This window comes from Pollicipes pollicipes, unplaced genomic scaffold (genome assembly GCF_011947565.3).
Source record: "Pollicipes pollicipes isolate AB1234 unplaced genomic scaffold, Ppol_2.1 Scaffold_3447;HRSCAF=4054_pilon_pilon_pilon, whole genome shotgun sequence".
Taxonomy (NCBI): Eukaryota; Metazoa; Arthropoda; class Thecostraca; order Pollicipedomorpha; family Pollicipedidae; genus Pollicipes; species Pollicipes pollicipes.
This window is the reverse complement of record NW_023596297.1, coordinates 19,305,015-19,325,564: the sequence shown is the minus strand read 5'-3', so window position 1 is coordinate 19,325,564 and position 20,550 is coordinate 19,305,015. Positions and strand designations below refer to the sequence as shown.

The 20,550-nt window shown below is 50.7% G+C and overlaps 3 protein-coding genes across 4 annotated transcripts; 1 reads left to right on the top strand and 2 right to left on the bottom strand.

Moving 5' to 3' along the window:
• The first annotated feature begins 306 nt into the window (after window positions 1-306).
• LOC119091729 (cytochrome P450 3A9) lies at window positions 307-4,830 on the top strand. Its single transcript, XM_037214577.1, has 2 exons — window positions 307-475; window positions 3,058-4,830. Exons 1-2 carry the CDS (start codon window positions 396-398, stop codon window positions 4,541-4,543), a joined length of 1,566 nt encoding a protein of 521 aa, XP_037070472.1. The 5' UTR covers window positions 307-395; the 3' UTR covers window positions 4,544-4,830.
• A 6,818-nt stretch (window positions 4,831-11,648) lies between these two features.
• Window positions 11,649-18,970, bottom strand: LOC119091408 (lysosomal acid phosphatase). Of its 2 annotated transcripts, none has more exons than XM_037214186.1 (2): window positions 18,852-18,970; window positions 11,649-14,948 (listed from the first exon to the last, which is right to left on the bottom strand). In XM_037214186.1, exon 2 carries the CDS (start codon window positions 14,833-14,835, stop codon window positions 13,564-13,566), a length of 1,272 nt encoding a protein of 423 aa, XP_037070081.1. In that variant the 5' UTR covers window positions 14,836-14,948; window positions 18,852-18,970; the 3' UTR covers window positions 11,649-13,563. The 2 variants fall into 2 exon arrangements, with proteins under 2 accessions (XP_037070081.1, XP_037070082.1); XM_037214187.1 differs by lacking the exon at window positions 18,852-18,970 and adding an exon at window positions 18,308-18,818.
• On the bottom strand, window positions 15,021-19,054 carry LOC119091407 (uncharacterized). Its single transcript, XM_037214184.1, has 2 exons — window positions 18,966-19,054; window positions 15,021-17,156 (listed from the first exon to the last, which is right to left on the bottom strand). Exon 2 carries the CDS (start codon window positions 17,139-17,141, stop codon window positions 15,762-15,764), a length of 1,380 nt encoding a protein of 459 aa, XP_037070079.1. The 5' UTR covers window positions 17,142-17,156; window positions 18,966-19,054; the 3' UTR covers window positions 15,021-15,761.
• Between the last annotated feature and the right edge of the window lie 1,496 nt (window positions 19,055-20,550).

Here is a 20,550-nt window from a genome sequence, read left to right as displayed (position 1 = left end):
ATAGATCGCAATATTTGGCATAAACAGCGGGTGAGCACGGATCGTTGTGCGCTAGTGGAAATGGCCGGAGGAAAGGAAAACAACACGAGATCGCTTAGCCAGCAAACCGCAAACTTGACCAGTCACCACTCGCCAGCTTATTACCAGGGTCAGTACTTTGTATCTCCACTATCGTACATGTGCAGTAGTGCGAGCCAGTCCTTGTCAGCCTCGTCGGCTTGATGCCCCCCTCTCCTCCCCTCCTCCCGTCAACACGCATGTCCCGCTTCGCCATGTGATCGTCACGAGGTCTCCGCGGCGCGAGGCCGCCCGTCGGCCAGTCGGTAGACGGAGGGCAAGCCAGGCAGGCTCGGCGTGCCACCAGCACCGCTCCCGGCGTGTGGAGCGACTACCGGATGGCGCTGCCGTCCCTTGGTGCCGTGCCGTGGCACGGCGCTTTGACGGCCGTTGCCATAGTGATCATCGTCCTCTTCGTGTGAGTGCACGCAGCAGCGCGCGTTTGAGGAAGGGTGCGCAGTTTGCCAGCATGTCGCATTGTGCGACTGCAGGGCGAAACGTTATGTGTGGGATTGCACAGTAAAACATCGTTCGGAAAGTGTCGAACGTACAGGAGCATAAGACAAAGTTTTACGACAAAACGATGCACCCAAAAACGACAACTAATAGCTGCGTGGTAAACATCGTCAGGCAAAATTTGGTGAAGGTAAATATCAGTTTAAATGCTGTCGTTCTAAAACAAATCGTGAACACCACATAGTACGTGGTGATGATCGTTGGAAAATATCGCCGTTGTATTTCAAGCACAGTATTATAGTACATGATAAATAGGAATGTAGAACACGGCAAATCGACTACCATCGACCTCTGAAATAGTTAAAATAAGCTGTCGATCCCTCCGACTGTATGGCTAACCTAGCTGTCAGTTTATGCATCGTTTAGAAATTCTAGAAAAGGAAGCTTCGTAAAAATTCGAATGAACTACATTTTCTTCGAAGAGACAGAAATCCAGAGCGCCCGGAAATAGAGGCGGCAGATCGTGACAACATTTTGGACTTCAAAGGGCAATCATTATAACTACATCTGGGTATCCTATATACCCCATACGCCGTGTTTTTATGCAACCTTTGCTCTCAGCAATCTTTTGCTAGTGTCATCTTAGCGTCACTCGATCTTTGGACTTGCGTTCCCTTGCTTACGATTTTTTTCATGCGACATTTTCCCCGATCATGGAATGCTCCAAGTATCTTTCAACGTCTACCGGGAGGGAGTTCGAAGTGCCCAGTGTTCTATCATCCTTGCCAGTGGCCTGGTCTTTGCGGCGCGGTTTCGCTGAGTAATTATTGCACCAGTGTGCGCAAAATCGGGCTTCGGTGTCGCCGATCCCCACCAGACGAGGCCGTTTTATGGAAGGTGCTGTCCAAAGTCCAACGGTTAGGCCAGCTGTCCGCCTAACAAGGGTCGAAAAAATCAGGTTATCCAAAAATTGCTGGGCCTTTTATAATTAAAACATAGCTGCTGACTACAACCAATAAGCTCAGTCGGTTCTCGCGTCCCTGCATTCCCTCACTCGAATCGAATGATAAGGAAGAAAATGTTCGTGTGTACGAGAGGTGTATCACAGGTTTTCGTGAAAGCAATGCACAGTCTTCAAAGCAATGCTTCAGTCTTCTCTGCAGTTGTCATCCTACCACCGTTCGACCTTTTGTCGCCTGACCATTTGCGTAGGATATCTTTTTCATGCAACGTGCGATTTTCATGCGACATTTTCCCCGATTATAAAATGCCCTAAGTATGTTTCAATATCTACTGGTAACAAGTTCGAAGTACCCAGTGTTGCATTGCAAGTGGCCCGGTTGTGGCAGCACGGTTTCGTTGAATGGTTGTTGCACCGGTGTGCGCATCATCGAGCTTCGGTGTCGCCGATCACTACCAGATAAGGCCGCTTTACGGAAGGTGTTGTCCAAAGTCCAGCGGTTTGACTAGCTGTCCACCCTACAAGGATCGGAATACTCAGGCTGTCCAAAACTTGCTGGGCTTTATTATATTCTACAACTTGGCTACATAACTGATGACTACAATTAATAAACCCAGTCGCTTCTCGCGTCCCTAGACGAATTTGCAACACAACAGAATGATATTGGCCTTAGCAAAAATGTCCACGATTTTTTCCCTGTCTCCGTCCAAATTTCAACTGACACCCTTTCACACTCCTACTTTGTTAAAGTACTTGGCACCTCTCGTGACTACCGTACCGGGTACGTGGGCGAAAACCGTGTGACGTTTCTATTTACAAATGTAGATTGTAGATAGAAACAGTTCAAGCATTTGCCTCGATCGGCGCTAAGGTCGCCCTGATTGGCATCTGAATTCCCAGACCTGCGTGCGTGGAAACGCCCAGGGCCCATCCACATAGAAAGTTAAGAGTATTTGGTGGTTGTTAGAGTCCCATCGTCTTCCGTTGTCACACGGATTGTCATGGTACTCCAAGTCCTTACGAATATTGGTTACTTTCCTAATCCCCTACACTTCACTGTGTGGTGTAAGTAATGAGCGACACCTTGTGGTCTGTCGGGACATCACTTAAAATCCGTTCAATGTCAAAATAAAGTTTCGCAAAATGCACTGGGCTATTTAGCGTTTCGACGATTTTATATTTGGGAAAAGGACCATTTGGCGGCTTTGCATTTATCTAATTGCCATTCACAATAAAGCCATTTTGGTTAATCGACATTCCGCGAAATGACATTTCAGCCAGGTGTTTTCGGATTTAAGATTTTCTTCGCGTGGTTACAAAACAGTTCGTCAACATGAATACCCCATTCTAGTCGTTTGCCTTTTAAGAAGGCGCAAAAAGAGAAGACGGTAAAAAAACTCTGATGCACACATTTGGAGAAATGGTATTGGTTGAGCGCCATTGAGTAATTTGTCATAGAACCTAATTTTGGTGTCCGTATTTGGCCATTGGTGGACTCATGTATGGTCATTTATTGCGAGCGTTTGGCACTTAATGCTGTGTACTTTTGGCGTGTGTACTGAATGTCTGCTGCGTGTTTGCAGACGGCGGCTTTACAAGCTCCAGACGCTCCAGAGACTGGGATACAATGTGCCGCCATACAGCTTGATCTACGGACACGCCGCCAAGCTAACAGGCACAACGGGACCATCGGAATTTCGGCGTCTGTTTGACGCGTACGGAGTTCAACATGGTATCAGAGGCAAGACGATGGCGCTGTACATCGGCACGACGCCGATGTTGTTGACCACGGACCCAGACCTGGTTCGCGAGGTGTTCGTTAAGAGCGTTGACACGTTTCCTGACCGGCCTGAAAGGAAGCAATCCTTGCTGCCCATCTTTAATGACACTCTTCTGGCGCTGAGGGGCGAGCGCTGGAAGTACGTCCGCCGCGTCCTTAACCCGGCCTTCACCGCCAAAAAGCTGAAGGGTATGTCGTCGGCTATGAATAGGCCCATTCAGACCTTCCTTGACGTCCTGGAGGCCAATAGGCTGCAGGGCCATCCTACCAATGTATATGCCACTTTCCACCGGCTCACTCTGGAAGTGATCGCTAAGTGCGCGCTGGGCATGGAGGCACACTGCCAGACGGACCTGCGTGACCCGCTACTGGTCATGATGAAGACGTTGTTCAGTTGCTCTCAAATGGTCGGAATGCTGGGCCATCTAGAGCCGCTAACGCGCCTGTTGCGGCCTCTGTTGAGCGCATTCGGGCCGGCCTCGCGAGCGTACCACGTAAACCAGCAGCTGCAGCGCTGGCTTCGCGACGTCCTCCAACATCGCCAGCGGAGCGGTGTGGCGGCCACGGACGCCTTGCAGCTGTTGATGGAGGCGCAGAGCGCCGACATTGGCAGCGAACCTGTTACGAACGAAGAGTTGGTCTCCAACGCATTCGCGTTTATCGCGGGCGGTTATGAGACCACAAGTACAGCACTAGCTTTTACGTCGCACCTGCTGGCGCGCCACCCGGCTGTACAGAGCCGTCTGTACGACGAGATCACGGCTAACGTACCGGCCAGCGGCGACCTCAGCTACGACAACGTGGCCGACCTGCCTTACCTGGATATGGTGATCCAGGAGTCGCTACGCTTCTACCCGCCCATCTCGTGGATGTATGGCCGAGAGGCAAGTTTCGAGACGGAGGTTCAGGGGATGCGCATGCCTCGCGGGGCCGTCGTAGCCGTGGTACCGATCTGCATCCACTACGACCATGACCTGTGGCCCGACCCGGAGAAGTTCGAACCGGAGCGGTTTAGTGCCGAAAACCGACCGAACATCGTGCCCTACAGCCACATGCCGTTCGGCGCCGGGCCACACCACTGCATCGGCAAGCGGTTCGCCATGATGGAGATCAAGCTGGCGCTGTGTCACATGCTGCGCCGCTACCGGCTGCTGCCGACCAGCGAGCCGCTGGAGCTGGCCATCGCCCCGCCGTCTCTCGCACCCGCCTCGGGCCAAATCAACTTGGAAGTGGAGCTAAGGCAGCCTCAGGAAGACGGGGTGACGGACAATGTGTACAGAGAGAGATAAAGGGTGTGTAGAAAGAGCGCTAAGTGTAGTGCTGAGGAATCGGGAAAAGAAGCGTAAGGGGAGCGCTGAAGTGAGTGTATGGGGATCTATAAAGGAATTGTTTACATAGGGTATAGGGAGTGCCAAAAAAAGTGTAAAGGGGACGATACAGAAAATGTCTTATGAGTTATAAAGGCGCGCAGGTGGACAGCCAAAACAAGTGAGGGAGAGAAAAGAAGGGCTGGGGGAGGGGATGAAGGGACGTGGAATGCGTGAAAAGGAAATATATTGATTAGCGGGTAATGGTACAGGAAGCAACTTTGGAACGAAATGAGAGGTGATAAATCCACGGCGGCAGGGAGAGAGGGCTGAGTGGGTTAGCACGAGTACGAGATGGGAACGATGGAAGAGGGGGATCAAACGTAGACCTTTTTTTTTAGCCCGGAGCTAAAAATTTAAAACCCTGTTGTTTTCTTTCTACCATGCTCCAGTCTAGTTTTCAACTCTGCTGTTGCTGTTTTTGCTTCTTTCTATTGTTCCAATACATTTTTTTTTGTAAGTGGTTTGGGTGTTAACAGAGCCGTCCAATCAGGGGCAGATCCAGAATCCCATCAAAGAAGGCAAGCAACATTTTGGGCCCCTGGAGTTTGGGACCTGCTCTAAAAAATGTTTTTGTTTTCCTTCCTTACATTTTGAAACAATTCATATGTTGTGTATGTACATATGTGCATATATATATGCATATATATATATATATGTATATATATGTATATATATATATATATATATATATATGCATATAGATACTTAATTATTCATTTCTTTTTTAACTACGGAAACCCATCTTGGTGCGTGCAGCCCTCTAAAGCTAGGCGTGCCACGCATGCATACAAATATACCTCACTCATTTTCTACAGATTACGTTAAATTCTGTGATTTTGAGGCTAAGTGTTTCGGAACAACAGGCAAAATGAACTTGAGTTGGCTACTAGCAACCATCAAAACTTAGCACAAACTTGATTTCCAGCTTATGAATTTACGGCTAGCTGGCTGGGCGATGTAATCAGCTGATGGCTGATGACTAATGCATAACTTTTCCTTGATCATAAAGGAGTGCAACATATCTTGTCATTCAAAGTATGTTTAAGACGTGGTGCACTAGTGTAGTAAGTGTCACACACTCAATAGCTAATGAAAATGACGACGTCGGCGGTATGTAAAATTACGTTCGGCAGTGGCGCGTAAAAATTCATCGGCGCATATTCGACTACTGCTCCAAGGCGAATGCATCAAGGGCAATTGGGACGAAACCTTAGCAAGCATGGGTGCCGCAGGAGGCCAACAAAGTGTCTCCCGTCAACAAGTATAGGATCCCCAGAGCAAGCAAAAAGAGCCCAAGACCAGCGTGTTGGGCCCCTAAACAATCGGTAGTGTCCCGGTAAGTTGGCATGTGTTGTCCCACCCAGGGCACAAGTCCCTCTGAGCAAAGGGGAATTATACAAGATCATGAATTAATACACCTGTGCGATCAAGAGGGTACAAGCACATTAACAGAGAGACCCTCGAAAGGAGTGAAGAGTACTCCGCAAATAAAATCAAAGGCAAAGATTCCTCGATCAAAGTAAAGGGCCCCTGGACACCGAATGTTTCGGTGCCTTAACATATAAGGCCCCGACAACGGCACAAGGCCCACCAAGTAAGTGGAAAGAACCGGATACTAATATGAAGGGCCTTTGATCATATGAGCGCACCCTGGCATATGGGCCTCGGAAAAGCGCATGGAGCCTTCCGGGCGAATGGGAAAACAATCCGTGAAGGAAAACCTGATTGATCAAGAGCGCCCAGGCATGAGAGCAGACAGCGTCCCAACAGCAGTGTTGGGCCCTACGAAGAAATGCAGATAGATCAAAGACAACATGGAAAGCTCCTTAGCGATCAGATTGACATGGCAAGTGGACATGTAGACCCTGGGCAGCAGCGTAAGACCTCTGGACAACGTAATAAGCCCCGAAATTTTCCCAGTGTCCTAGAATTGCCGACTTTGGGTGTAAAACAACACCCTGTGAGGGGGAACTTTTCACTTCCTTTCCCCATATTTTATGTGAATTTTTCACTCCTGCCTGAAATTTTCGAATGGCACATGCCAAACCCCTATCTCCCTTTTTTATGTAATCTTTTTATGTTATCTTGAAGTTTGATATGCATACCAATTTGTGACACAACAAAATGATATCGGCGTTAGAAAAAATGTCCACGACTTTTTCCCTGTCTTCGTCCAAATTCCAACTAACACTTTTCACATTCCAACCTTGTTTTATCGATCGGCACCTCTGATGACGGCCATAGCGGGTACGTGGCCGGAGACCGCGGGGTGTCAATGACAGGGTTTGCTGACAAATAACCAAACGCATTTAGCCCGAACCATTAGGCCTAATGCATTTAGCCGAATGCTGTTTTGATTGTGCGCACGGGCACAGCCAGAGCGATGGAAAACTACCGGCACCCCGGCACCCTACTTGGCCCGGTCCTTTCTTTGCTATGGTTAACGGTGCCGCTGCTGATATTCAGAACCGACTGGTGTATGTAGATGATTTTACCATATACCAGGCGTGCCGAATTGACCAAGTAGGTCTCCCTAAGGTGTTTTTGGGAATACCTGTCTGGTATGTTTTGCAATCGCGTCCAAATTTTCAGTCACCTGTGGAGCGTCCATGGCGCGTGTTGTAATACCAGCAACGCGTTCCTAGCTTTTCTAGCCTCGGAGCAGCGGCGTTTTTTTTAAGAAACACTGCACGGCGACGTGCAGCCGGCGCGGGTGGCGAGCGACAGCAGACGATGCCGCGGAACGCGCGCGGGGGGCACTGGTACTTTAACGCAGCCATGTGTCATGAATCCTCGAAATATATCCTCAACACGCGTAAAAATTCGCACCATTGTACTAAGAATGAAATAAGAACAATTACGCTCAAACTTCGTGTCGCCACGATGCATGGTCTCATTAGTATGATGTAAAGCTAAAAAGCACGATTTGTGGAAATTCGACCCCTGACCTGCCATAATGGGGTCAGTTATTAAGTAACAGCATGAAAGCTTCGCCAATAGCGAGAACTCGTTGAGACCAACCCACTGGTGCTTTCCGCCAAGCTCTGTGTATCTTGTTGCCTCTGGTCGGCCGTTTAGTCTCTCCAGCTCAAAATACAGTAAAATAAAATTGCCAAGCCTCAGGCAATATATTAAATCTCTGAGCGACATGTCGTCGTTTTGAAAGCTACTTTGCGGCTAATTTTTTATGTATCGTAAATTAGGACAAGCGGAGAGGGCTGGGCTGACTATGGTGGCATTATCTTATGAGTAACCTTATGGCACCTCAGAGTACCTCCGAATTTCGGCATCTAGGACATCAGAATAAAAAGTAAATACAATAAAATATTGACCATCTTCTCCAGAGGCGCACTGGAGTATACGTGCTGGCGGGGGGGGGGGGGGGGGAAGTCACAGCAAATGCGGTTGCCTAGGGTCACTGCATACAGCTGCACCATATTTTACATCGATGTTAAAGTACCGAAAAAAATCCGCTTGCGTCATTCTGGCATGATACTGGCCGGTTTGTGGTGACGTTCCGTCCAGTCCTGGCGTGGTCCTTCACCAGGTGGCGCACCAGTTCCGATACGGTGGCGAGTATACGCACAGCGGCGCCAGGTCGGACTGTGCTACCTAGCCAGCGCTGCAATTTCACATTTTTAGTTATCGTTTTATTCATTATTTTCATTTAACATAGTTTCGGAGGATTCAGCCCCAAAAAGTAATTTTGAGGAACTACAACCCTGCTGCCAACTACGAAAAATTGCATCTGCATTCCTGTAGCGCTACTTTTACCGATAACATGGCTCTACAAGCATCTGAAACAATACCACGTTTGGGTTCGTGACATCATCGCACAATCAGCTGGAAACGTTGGCGACCTTCACTATCTTCGCATAATCATTGCCGGTGCAGAACTCGCACTTCCTAACATGATCCCAATTGTTTGGAGCAAAACCTACATAAAATTGGTCACAGCAGATGCCAACGACATTTTTGAACATTTCTAGCACCTTCTTTAGATTTACATGCACTATGATCACACCTAATGACGTAACGTGCCTCAATGTTCCGCACGGTCCGTCCTAGCCTCCGACGTCAACTGACCTTTAGCGCGACCGCTGCCACCGGCCGCAGACCATACCTGTCAAGGGCAAATAGCCAGTGCCCTAAAGGGACTCAAACCCACCCTGCCACGAGCGGGTGGGTTGGCAGGCAGGCGCTTTAACCATTGAGCCACTGGGACGGACAAATACAACGCACACGCACACGCACACGCACACGCACACACACACACACACACACACACACACACACACACACACACACACACACACACACACATATATATATATATATATATATATATATATATATATATATATATATATATATATACGCATAATATATATAATACTGTATGCATTACAAAGATAGATATAACCTATATTATATTAGCCTATATATTGGCTAATATAATGGGCCTAGTAATTTGGTGTTTTATACTGTTGAACATGTAAAGTGAATCTTGAGGGAGAAAAATTTGTGAAAAGCACTGATCCGAGGGACATTGGAAAAGCGCTGCCACCATTGATACTTTGTAGTATTTCTGTCACCTGCTGAAACCATCCCGATGAAAGCTACTATGCTTGGCAGCATCTCATGGCTCAGCTTGTTCATGCAGCGAAACGTCAACGTCTCGATATGTGCTCTACACATGCTCACGCTGCAAGCGTTAGCGAGTACGGACTAATACTAAGCTCTGAGTTTCGTCTAGCTGGGATGATCTGCTGTGATATGGTCTGGTCTGTTGAAAGTTGTTTTCATTATCCTAGTTTTGTCACCAATTGGTTTGCAAAAGTGTCGGTTTTGTCACCGATCATATCCGGTAAATCAGAAGCTTTTCCCACCGCCGCTGAGCCGGCCGGCCGGTGTACGGCAACATCTTCACGATGTAGCGATTGTTGGCGTTAGATGTTGTGCGGATCAGCAGCCCGCGCTGACCCGGCTTGCTCGACATGTAGACGCGGAAAGGACAGAGTCCACGAAGCTTCACGAGTGTCTCGTCGATGGTCAGGCACTTCTCGGGTGAAGGCCAACGCAATCTGGCGTCGACGGCGTCAAATATCTCTCGAGCCAGACAGAAGCACTGTCGTCCGCCGCTCCTCCCGCCTCCCAAGGTCGTCCATCGTCACTGCTCCCAGCAGGCGGGTGTACCGTTCCCTGCTCATGGCGGCCCGAGAATGAGATGGTCCGCAGGCGCCGTAAAAGAACTGGTTGGACTACTCGAGAGGTACGGCGCTTTGTTAATAATTAAGGTTTTCGGGCGCGCCGACTGCAAAGATCATATCGCGCCCATAGAGGGGTATGGTGCCGCGGAGCACGTTCAGGCTGATGAATGCACTGATTTCTCCGGCGTCCGTCGGCTGTAGCAGGTGCTGAGACTTTGCCCAGCCCTCCGCACCAGTGCTCTCGATGGCTTTGCTGCGGAATGGTCCAGGTTTTTTTGTCACGGTATGTTCAATGATGCCGCCGAAAAAGAACAAGGGAAAGGAATCTTATTCAGTGCGAAGGTTTTTCGCCTGGCGGCTTCTCAGGCCTGACGATTCCGTCAACATGTTGGCCAGATCTCGACGGTGGATGGGTGGCCCCAGTCCGGTTAACCACTTAGCGGCGACGACGCACCCCATGCGTGGCCATAGTGTCAGCTTCAGCTGTGTGGCTGTCATGACAGTCATCACATGGCCACTGCCTGCTGACTGCACGGGCGGCGACGTCTCTTCATCACCTGATGGCGGCTCCTATCCCGAAAATGGACCATGCCCGGAACACAAAAACTTCCAAGCAATCAGACTCTTCTGATTCGTGGCCCACTTCACTGTCACTCACGTTGATGGGAGCCAGGCGTGCTATTTCCACTCTGGTCACCTGACGTGCCCATGGCTCACTCATGGCGAGGATCTAGCCCTGACAGCGAACGTGCATGCGAAGGCACGTGCCACCAACTGCGAACAGGCCGGAAGACTTTACCCTTCCATCTCAAAACCTAGTTGCTGTCGGCTAATAGAAGCTAAAGATACTAGCCTGCGATCAAAATTGTTGGCAAATTACTGATGGACGACTTCATACCACATTTAGGTAAGGCGCTGGCTTCCATGATGCTCTGTTAACACACTTCTGTCCCGGAGAAAAACATTTTTAAGTCAGAGGGCGGGCAGATAAAAAGGTCGATGTGTGTGTACCGTATAAAAAACCAGCGTAAAGACCCCGTTTGCGAATAAACCGACCCATTCACCTTCATGCGCTCGCCAAACATACCCGCAATAGCTCTTATTAGCCGCAAACACGGCCAAGGCTCTGGCCGGCCGTCGCCCGTTGCCGGGACAACCCGACCCTCGAATACTGTGTACAGGTGATTATAATAGATAGTTTTGCCGGCATACTCTTTAGTACTCTTTTCCTCATATTTTAAAATAAAAACTACGCAAGAATGCATACAAATCTTAATTATTCACGAACAAGAGCAAAAATTGACCTGACTAGGTCACCCCACATTTTTCAAAAGATCTAACTACTGCAGTCTGTAGATGCCACAATGTTCTGTCATCATAAGTTTGAACAATGGCAACTGACCTGTAAAAAGGTGTGCGGTCAGTCCTTTATAGGTTGACCTCTGACAAATGTCACCGGTCATGATAGACAAAACCCACAATTTGCAAAAAAAATACTCCAGCTTGATAGATGAAAAGATATTACAAATTTCGCACTGTTTCAAGCGTTTGTTTTTGAGTTGTGCTCTAAAAAACCGTAGGAGGGGAGCAAACTCCCCCCCCCCCCAGCCCAGCCACCGCCCTCCCCCGCCGGCCGGGCGAGGGTTAACAAACGCCTTTCCATACATGGCGTGCTGGTTGCGTTGCTCAGTCCTACGGGTTACGAACCTCGACTGCTCACTAACTTTTCCCGTCATTTATGCCGCGTGCCCCCTCCACTCGTCACCTTTTCCTTGCTTACCGTTCGTCACCTTTCACCACCCATAAACGCCAGCAACAATGCTCGTAATATAATGTTCTGAGCCGTCAAAGCGACAACTGAAGTACAGGCCAGCGCAAATCGGACGATCTTGCCGAGCAGAAGGCAGACAGAGCAGCAGACAGCAAGTCTTTGCGACGCTAGGATGCAATCAGCTTCACTTGGCATCATATGATACACCACGGACTGTTCTGTGCATCCGATGTTGTGCACACTGTGAGGTTGATCGATACACAGCGTTACTGGTGGAGCACGGTCCAGTATACAAACGCTAACCATTAGCATGCAAGCTGGGGGGATACATCACTGTCGGATGAGCCAACCCAAATCCACAATGCCAGAACACAGCAAAATATGTCCTTGATTCTTCCCCTTACGTGGTTATACAACGAAGACGGGCGCTAAAAATGGCAATAACGGAACTATGTTCCCAAAATGGCTTGGCCGACAAAGGTACAACACGCCAATCTAGAGTAAACAAACAAGAATACTTAAGTAATGCATAAATCCCAATTTTCCTCGCGATGAATAGCCACCCAAAATTTCTGGTAATGCACAGAGGTCAGGAAAGAGAAACCAAACGTTGAAACAGCCGGATCGCCATGCGCGCCAGAAAAATTAACCACACACCTTGGGGACAAAAGGCAAAATAAAAGCTCGAGCAGAAAAAACACAGTAAAGATGTGGCGAAAACCGAAACGCATTCTTCGCATGCAGACACAAATCAGATGCGACTTCGCTTTCGGTGCATGGCCGGCCAGGCACGTATTTGGGGCAGAGACTGGGAGATTCCCGGGTTTCCAACGTTGATACATAATACATACACACGAGAGAATCCCAGTCGCAGATCTTCCCACTTACGTTCATGCACAACGTTGGGAAACGAACATCAACGCTTCAACATCGGAAAACCCAAAGCCAGACGCTTGCACAAGTGCTGGAGACAATCGTCAGCTCACATGCCTGCCTTCCACATCTCGTCCAGAGCGCAAGTCGGGTCGGTGGGGAATCATCAAAGCTCCAGACTCTGCCCGTACGGAACATCCCGCGTCGAGCGCATCTCCGCAGCACGAGCGGAGCCCGCGCGCAGCTCGTCTCGCCACACCTGCCTCACCAGCGACAGCACCCCAAGACAGCCGGACTCCCTGGGCGAATCACGTCCGCCACAGCAGGCTCACCGCGCCACTGTAAACTGCACCGCAACACGCCCGGCCGACGCCACTAGGAGCACGTCCACTTCACGCCCGTGATACAATACTATCCAACAGCAAAATCGAAGTCTGCAGCTCCCACTCCGCCACACTACACCACACGGTCCAAAGCAAGCACAGCCATACCCAGGGCCTCCATCCCATTTGTGCATAAAACGATATTCCAGTCAGCCATATCATACAATAGGTATCCGACGCACCGCTGCAACTGAGCCTCTAGTGCACTCCCTGTAGTACAGCGCCGAATCAGCTCGACCGCGCACGCTGCAGACCAGGACACGGCAGACCCGGACACGGCAGACCCGGATACGGCAGACCCGGATTCTGCAGGCCCGGACACGGCGGACCCGGACAAGGCGGACCCAGACACGGCAGACCCGGGTTCTGTAGACCCTGCAGCATCCGGGCCTGCCGAATCTGCAGTGTCTGGGTCTGCGAACACTGCAGACCCGGACACTGCTGACCCACACACTGCAGAACCGGACACTGCAAATCCGAGCACGGCGGACCAGGCCATCGCAGACCCGGACAAGGCAGGTCCGGGCCCTACAGACCCGGACACTGCAGATCCACACACTGCAGACCCGGACACAGCAGACCAGGGCATGGCAGACCCGGACACGTTTCCTCCGGCGCGCACTCATCACTCCCGCTTAGTCTCGCATGCTCACCGCTCCGGAGCTGCGGCCCGGCCGCAGGCGCCGCCGTCCCATTCGGCACCTAGGTCGGGATCTCACCGAAGTGGGAGTACGCCTGCATCTGGCGGCGGCGGCGGCCAAAGATGACGGCGCCGATGGTGCAGAGCACCAGCAGCAGCGCCAGCGTGACAGCCAGCGCGATGACGGTAACCTGCTGGCCGGAGGGCATGCCGCCGGCCGGCGCCGCGCACTCGGCCGCGCCGTCGGCCGGCGTCACGCGTGCCGCCAGGTCTCGGAACGCCTCCCACGGACAGTCGTCGATGCAGCCCGGCACCTGCAGCCGGTACGGCGCCACCGTCGTGTCGTTGCGGTAGAAGAGCCGCACGAAGAAGGCGCCGGACGGCGCGCGGTGTAGCTCGACGATGACGCAGCTGGCCAGCGGCGGGGCCAGGCCGTTGTAGACGCCAAGCGTGCCGAGCAGCGCCGCCACGTCGGCGTCGTGGCCCGAGTACATGAAGAGCCGGCGGCCGGCCGGCTGCAGTGAGCCTGCCACCTTCTGGCGCAGCAGCTCCGCTAGCCGGCCGAGCAGCGCACCGCCGCCCAGCCGCTTCAGCGGTGCGTCGTAGCTGAGCAGGTTGAAGGCGAGCTCATTCAACGGTCGCAGCAGGTCCGGGTAGACGGTGCGATTGTACGGCGGCAGCACGGCCGTGGCCCAGGCCGGCAACGTCATGTTCTGGTCGCTCTCCACCAGCAACAGATCGTAGATCAGCGCCAGCGTGGCCAAGTCGCGCACCTCCACGCCGCAGTGCTGGCTGACATGGTCGTAGAGCTGCCGGTTCTTGGCGTCGACACGCCGCAGCTCGGGCGTGGCCATCAGCCGGCGCAACTCAAGCTCGTAGCGCGCGCACGACGTCAGGAAGCTGAGCAGCAGGTCCTCGGACGTCGGCTTGGTGTGCACGGGGATCGGCTGCCAGTGCAGGTCGGGGTTCCAGACGTCCCGGCCCTGCGGCGGGTACAGGCCGGCCAGGTTCGCCTGCGCCGACATCAGCGTGCGATCGACGTCCGAGGAGCGTACAACCGTGTAATTGACGTGGTACTGAGCCGGCAGGAAGTCGGCGTACCGCCGCCGCAGGAACTGGCCCAGCTCGTACTGCATGCGCTTGCCGCGGCCGGTCAGCTGGCCGAGGCCCTGCTCCAGCCAGTGGTCGCGGTGCGGGTCGGTCGGACAGACGAGGACAGGCGTGCGCTCACCGTGCCGGAACAGCACCTGCACCATCTGAAGGGTGCTGTTGCCGGCGTCGGCCTCGGCCAGGCCGGCCCAGGCGGCCAGCACCAGCGCCACCAGACACCGCATGACGGCCGGACGGACGTGGGTCAGACGGTCACTGCTTACGGAGCCGCTCTCAGGCACCGGCACACGGGACGCTCACCTGCTTGCGCGCGATCCGGGCAGGTACCTCTCGCCACCTAGGGAACGAAGAATTAATGTCAGTGCAGAGAATCATGCCAGTGCGATCAGGCACTCACCTGCATGCGTACGTTCGAAAACAAGGAAGCCAATGTCAATGCATCCTGCAATGTGCCGATGAAGCAAGCAACGAAAGGCAACTTTGTGCTAATTTTGTACAGGTAGAACAAAACATGTTACGTCGCTTGGAAGTTGGTTTCAACGCACCGCACAGCCACGCTTTCCAGCGCATCCTGTTTTGTCTTCGTCACGGAAGAGCTCAAAAAGTTGTTACTGAGCTTAATACATGTATTATACTACGAAACAGTTTGACAGCCAGGCAAACAACCACGCAAGAATCGGTCTTTGTGTAATCCACTATTGCACGCATCGATAAATCAATGACATGACATTATACCACTGAGAAGTGCCTAGCGCCATATTTCGCTGGATGTCACAACAAAATGCACGCATGTACACGACACAACCACGTACGCATACACGTAACACCATGAAATGTGTAAAAAAGATATAGGCACAACTGAGTCATGTTTCAGCTTACGTAATGATTAAATGCTTCGTAAGCCAGAATGGCACAGCTACAGAGCTAAAATAATCGGTCGCAAGCCAATCATAAAGGGGGTTATAGAGGGAAATCACGTCTTGGTAAGCGGCGGGTGCATCCTCCAGATCAAACCTCATGACTATAGCGGCTTAGGCTCCGGCAAAATTGATCACCGACATCGCTGAACACCCGTACAACCAGATAAAGACACTGTAGATGCCTCCCCGGGCGCGCCCACACGAATCACCAAAACAGCATCAGCCAACAGCTACGATATGTGTGCTTCAAAGTGGTCCGTCCGACCGCTCTTGCGCAAGAACTGGCTCCAAAGTGGCGGTAGCATGGTTCGTAGCGTTTCAGTGTCGTAGTCGTGATCCTTGCACCATTTAGCAAAGGCCATGCCGAGCTCAATCCAGTTTTCGACGAACGCATCGTCTAGCCCCAACCACGCTTGGATTGCGCGGAACCTCTTCTCGACCAATGACCGAAACTCCGCGAACGGGAATTTGCCAAGCGCGAAGCACAACTTCTCCCTCAAAGCCCTGAGGAGGATGTACCACGCAGTCTTCTTCTTGAGCATTCCGATGACGTTGCCGTCGTCGTCTACGAAGAATATAACCTTGCCTTCGAAGCCGTGTGCCTTCCTGACACGCAGCATAATGTCTGGGAGCTCCTCTTCAATATTATCAGTCACTACGGAGTACCTGACGGTCTTCAGGCCAAAGCTCTCGGCCAGGCGGAAGGCCAGCTCCGGTGGGCAGCTGCACAGTGAGGTGGCCGGCTCGCTGGAAGGGTCGAATGACAGCGTCCAGGTGATGAACCGCAGCTCGGCATGCTCCAAGTGCGAGAGATCCTCTACGTGCTGGTGGTCGGGCTGCAGCAGCTCGAAGACAGCCGTGAAGCGCGTGTGATGCAGGAAGCTGAGCAGGTGACGGCGCTGCTCGTCATCCAGTGCCGCCAGGTGGCGCCAGAGGGCCGCGGCCACCTGGCGCGCCACCTGGTAACGCGGCTCACTATAGAGCTCAATGTCCACCTCGCGCCGCAATACCATGTGGACATTCTTAGAGCCGACACACAGGAGAAAGGCGCCGTCTAGCCAGCGCGCACTGAGGTGGGCCGCCTCGCCGTTGGCCTTCTGCGTCAGCACCAGTCGTGAGGCGGTCTCCAATGGCTGCAGGAAGAAGCGCCGCCAGTTGGCGTCGTCCCCATCGTCCGTCTCATCGTCCTCGTCGCCCATGCCGCCGGTGAATTTCTTGAGCGCGTGCACGAGGCAGAGGCGGTGCGTTGCGCCGGGTCCGCGCAGCTCCAGCACGCAGTTACCGCGCGCCACGCGCCGACGGATGTCCGGGTTACGGTTGTAGATCTTGTCATCCGGCTCACGCCTCCGACCGCCGACCTTGATGTCGACAAGGGTGGCGCCGCTGAGGATGGTCGCGGGCACGGCGGCCTCCACGGTCAGCACGCCAGGCCGCGACTGACACCAGCGCAACCACTCGGTCACTGCCGCGTCCTCAGACTCTGACCGGCCCTGGACATGCGCCAGCTCTGCCGCCATGCGGCCGCCATCAACGTGCCGGCTCACAAATGATTTCACTGACAACAAACTTTGTACGTGGTCATGTTCCAGGGACTTCAGTTCCAACGCCATTTACAGCAACAAATTCTGAAAAATGATAGAAGATAAAAAGAAGATAGGGTCATGAAGGTCATGCACCTGTAAACTATAACCATGGATGCATCATACACAATCATTAGGTGCATAACATGGCTAGTGGTTCAGGCAAAACAAAGTATGCTTTATGCTTGGCTATAATGTAGCAGGAAACCATAAGGATCACTTGTTATTCCATCTTGGAGTAAACTTGTTATTTTCAAGGACATTTCCTTTTTCAGGAATATATTGCACTAGCATGAGCAACAGTACAGAATGGTCAGATTATTTTGACATAATTGTATTTGACATCTGCAGTACTTGTGAAGTCCTTTGACTGTTGCCATGCACCATACTTATGCTATGAACCACACAACAGAATACTAATGGTACATGTCAAGTCAGGCGTGTATATGGGATTTCACAATGCAGGGAAGCACAACTTCATAATTGTCACTGAAAACTAAGGTCAGCACATGACAAGTGTAACAGACTTCTATGTGTTATAAAACCACATCATATTTTTAGGGTTCCTTGTGAATGCATGTAACACCTTATTACATTTTGTCATTGAGTATCATACATTGTCAGTATTGTACTTGGAAGCGGCCTAATGGAATTTGAAACTGTCATTGTTTAGTTGGGTACATATAATTGCATTGCACAGCCTTAGGTAGGGGCATATGTCCCAGACAGGTACTATGCTTGCAGCCTTGTTTTAAGTTTGCACTGACCATGATACCTGCTTGGTTGCATTAGCTGATTGGCTTTGTGAGGTGACAGATCTGCCAAAAGTGACAATAATGAATAGACCAATAATCCACACTTTTGCTAAGTGAGTAAGCATCCACTAGGCACCTGGCACTGCTCAAATACTTCTGAACATAAAAGACAGGTAAAGCCATCATGCTTGACATCAGTTATGCAAAACAAAACTTGAAAAAGTAAGTCACAGGCTTGAGCCCCTGACTGACCTTAATCCAACCCTCATAATCACAGTATTTGTCCACACCAACACTGATAGAGGTGCTGAAAATGTTTATACAATGAATACAAACTGCTCATTGCAAAACAGCTTAGAGGCATTTACATTGTTGAGACCCCTGAAGCTTGACAGATACTGGCTATATGACCTTGCAATTATTCTCCTGTTATCTACTTACCCAAAAACCATGCAACCTATAAGGTACATACTTGGAGCTCAAAGGGCGTGTTATATACCTATTTAAGCATCCGCAACTCACAAAGATTAAAACTACGTTGGGTGAGTCAACAATTCTTCAGGCTCAAAGTATCTAAAAATACAATTCAGGCTGTTCATTCATGCAATATGTGATGCTGCATGAATGCATATAAATTCCAATAGAATATTTTGAATGAAACTGCTACTTGTTAACAACTACAACCACAATCTAAATCATGTCTTGACTCATGCCAATCAGTATGGCTGATCATATTTAAGAGATACATGGGGCCCAATCCCAATCAACACCCTTAAGAGAATAGATTAAGCCCAGGTCTTTGCACAAATGTTAATAATAATTCAAGGCGTAATATCATCAAACCTGATGTTCCCATTAGGTGACAAGAGCGTGAATGTCACACCCAGAGGTATAATTTCACAAAATAAGTTGTAGCCTTCATGGGAGAATCATCAAACTCACTCACAAACCCCGAAAACACTAGAAATCATGTTTCACCAATAACCTTTTATCCACTTCTTCGTAAACTTGGTTGCCTGGAGCAGCCGCCACCACCAGAACAGGAAATTTAACCGCTGGTCACACCACCTGCGTTCACGCCTTCCATCACGGTTCCTACCTTCCTTCCGGACTGTTCCTGTCACCCAACGTCGCAAACCACGTATGTCCCAATACGCGTCCACCCAACGTCCACTGCCCGTGAATCACACGAGCGGCCCCACTCAACGTGTCGCAATTGTTGATCTGCGCACCGCCTTTTTTGCCATGTCGCCCTGGCATCGCCTTGGCCTTGGCCGCGGCCTTGCTCCCGTAAGTCCGAAATAGAGCTAAATACCAGAAACGTTGACGAGCTTTCGACAGCGACAGTGGCAACTTTGTTTAAGTGAATCAGCAAAGCTTTTTCTCTTTTTCTAACCTCAAGCGAGGATCGAACGTTGCCTCCCTTAGGGGTGCCAAGCTCTCTATGAGGTTAAAATCGGCCGGTGATTTTTTGCTGATATCAGGCGGGGGGGGGGGGGGGGAAACTAGTCGGGGCTAGACCTGGCAATCCTATGGTGACGTCATGGTGGGATCGCCCCAGGGCATTTACGTGTTACATTTGACCTTCGGGCCAAATAAGGTCAAACAAGGTCAAATTTCACGTTATTCTTCAAAGGGTTAGTGGAGCCTAGATATCGGTTCCAAGCAAAAGGTCACATGCCCATATAAGGTCAGTGACCTCTTTTGACTTGTTTGAGGTCATGGTGGCCAAAATCATACAATACCTATTTGCGTTTTGCATTAGGATAAGCCGCATGGATTACGCCAGGCAGTATGTTCTGAAAAAAACAAGATGTTGACCCGCGTCATCCTAGGTTAGTGACCTGTTCAGACCCTTTATAAGTCCATGGAAGGTGCATAATGCAGTTCCTGTCATCAATAAATTCGAAATGAGCACCAGAAACTACCCAATACAACAAGCCCTCGAGTAATAAAGTGGGTTGATTTTGACATTGGTCTGACCTTCATACCTGACCTTAGGTCAATGTAATTTGTTCTTACGTGGGAATGCAGTGCAAAATATTAAGTTTGATGTACCATGTCGAAGTAAGTACATTTCGGGTACTTATTCAAATACGCCTTTGGGAAGTACTATTTTACTGACTGTAAAATATTACCTTCGGTGTTTCACACCGAAGTAATTTGGTTCAAAACCCATCGGGTTTTGAACTAAAATAGCCATCTTAAAGATCATCAGGTGCTGTTGACAGCCCTCCCCTCCTTAATCTTAAGACCTAAACCCAGTCTAGTTTCTTAGCTGCACACCCGCGAAGATGTGCCGATTATTTCGAAGAGGCTATTTCAAGGTTACCCAAGCTTCTGTAACGCCAACAAACAACGTCATTCAAATCCCGTCGTCCCATTAGCCTTGCGACGACCAAGGCCGCGAAAAATAGCATTGTCGGGCCATTCATATCTGACGTTCGTGAGCACCATTTCCAGACGTAATGGCCGTGAATTGGCTCTCAATCAATGTTGTGCGAGGTGCGACGACATAATCAAATAACAACACATTGAGCAGTATACTTGATTAGAAGAGAAGTTGCACTGTCCAGAGCATTTTTTGTTTCACTTAAAGTATACTATTACTGAGTAAACGGGCCGTCGCCGCCGGCGCGGCGGCGGCGTCTCCGCGATGGTGTGAGCGGCCCTTCTGCCGACTG

What these genes read in the sequence shown, in the direction of transcription:
- LOC119091729 (XM_037214577.1), top strand. Translation starts at nt 396, where the DNA reads ATGGCGCTGCCGTCCCTTGGTGCCGTGCCGTGGCACGGCGCTTTGACG. An exon ending in GTGATCATCGTCCTCTTCGT is followed by an intron (nt 476 to 3,057) that starts GTGAGTGCACGC and finishes GCGTGTTTGCAG; the next exon opens with ACGGCGGCTTTACAAGCTCC.
- LOC119091408 (XM_037214186.1), bottom strand. Translation starts at nt 14,835, where the DNA reads ATGCGGTGTCTGGTGGCGCTGGTGCTGGCCGCCTGGGCCGGCCTGGCC.
- LOC119091407 (XM_037214184.1), bottom strand. Translation starts at nt 17,141, where the DNA reads ATGGCGTTGGAACTGAAGTCCCTGGAACATGACCACGTACAAAGTTTG.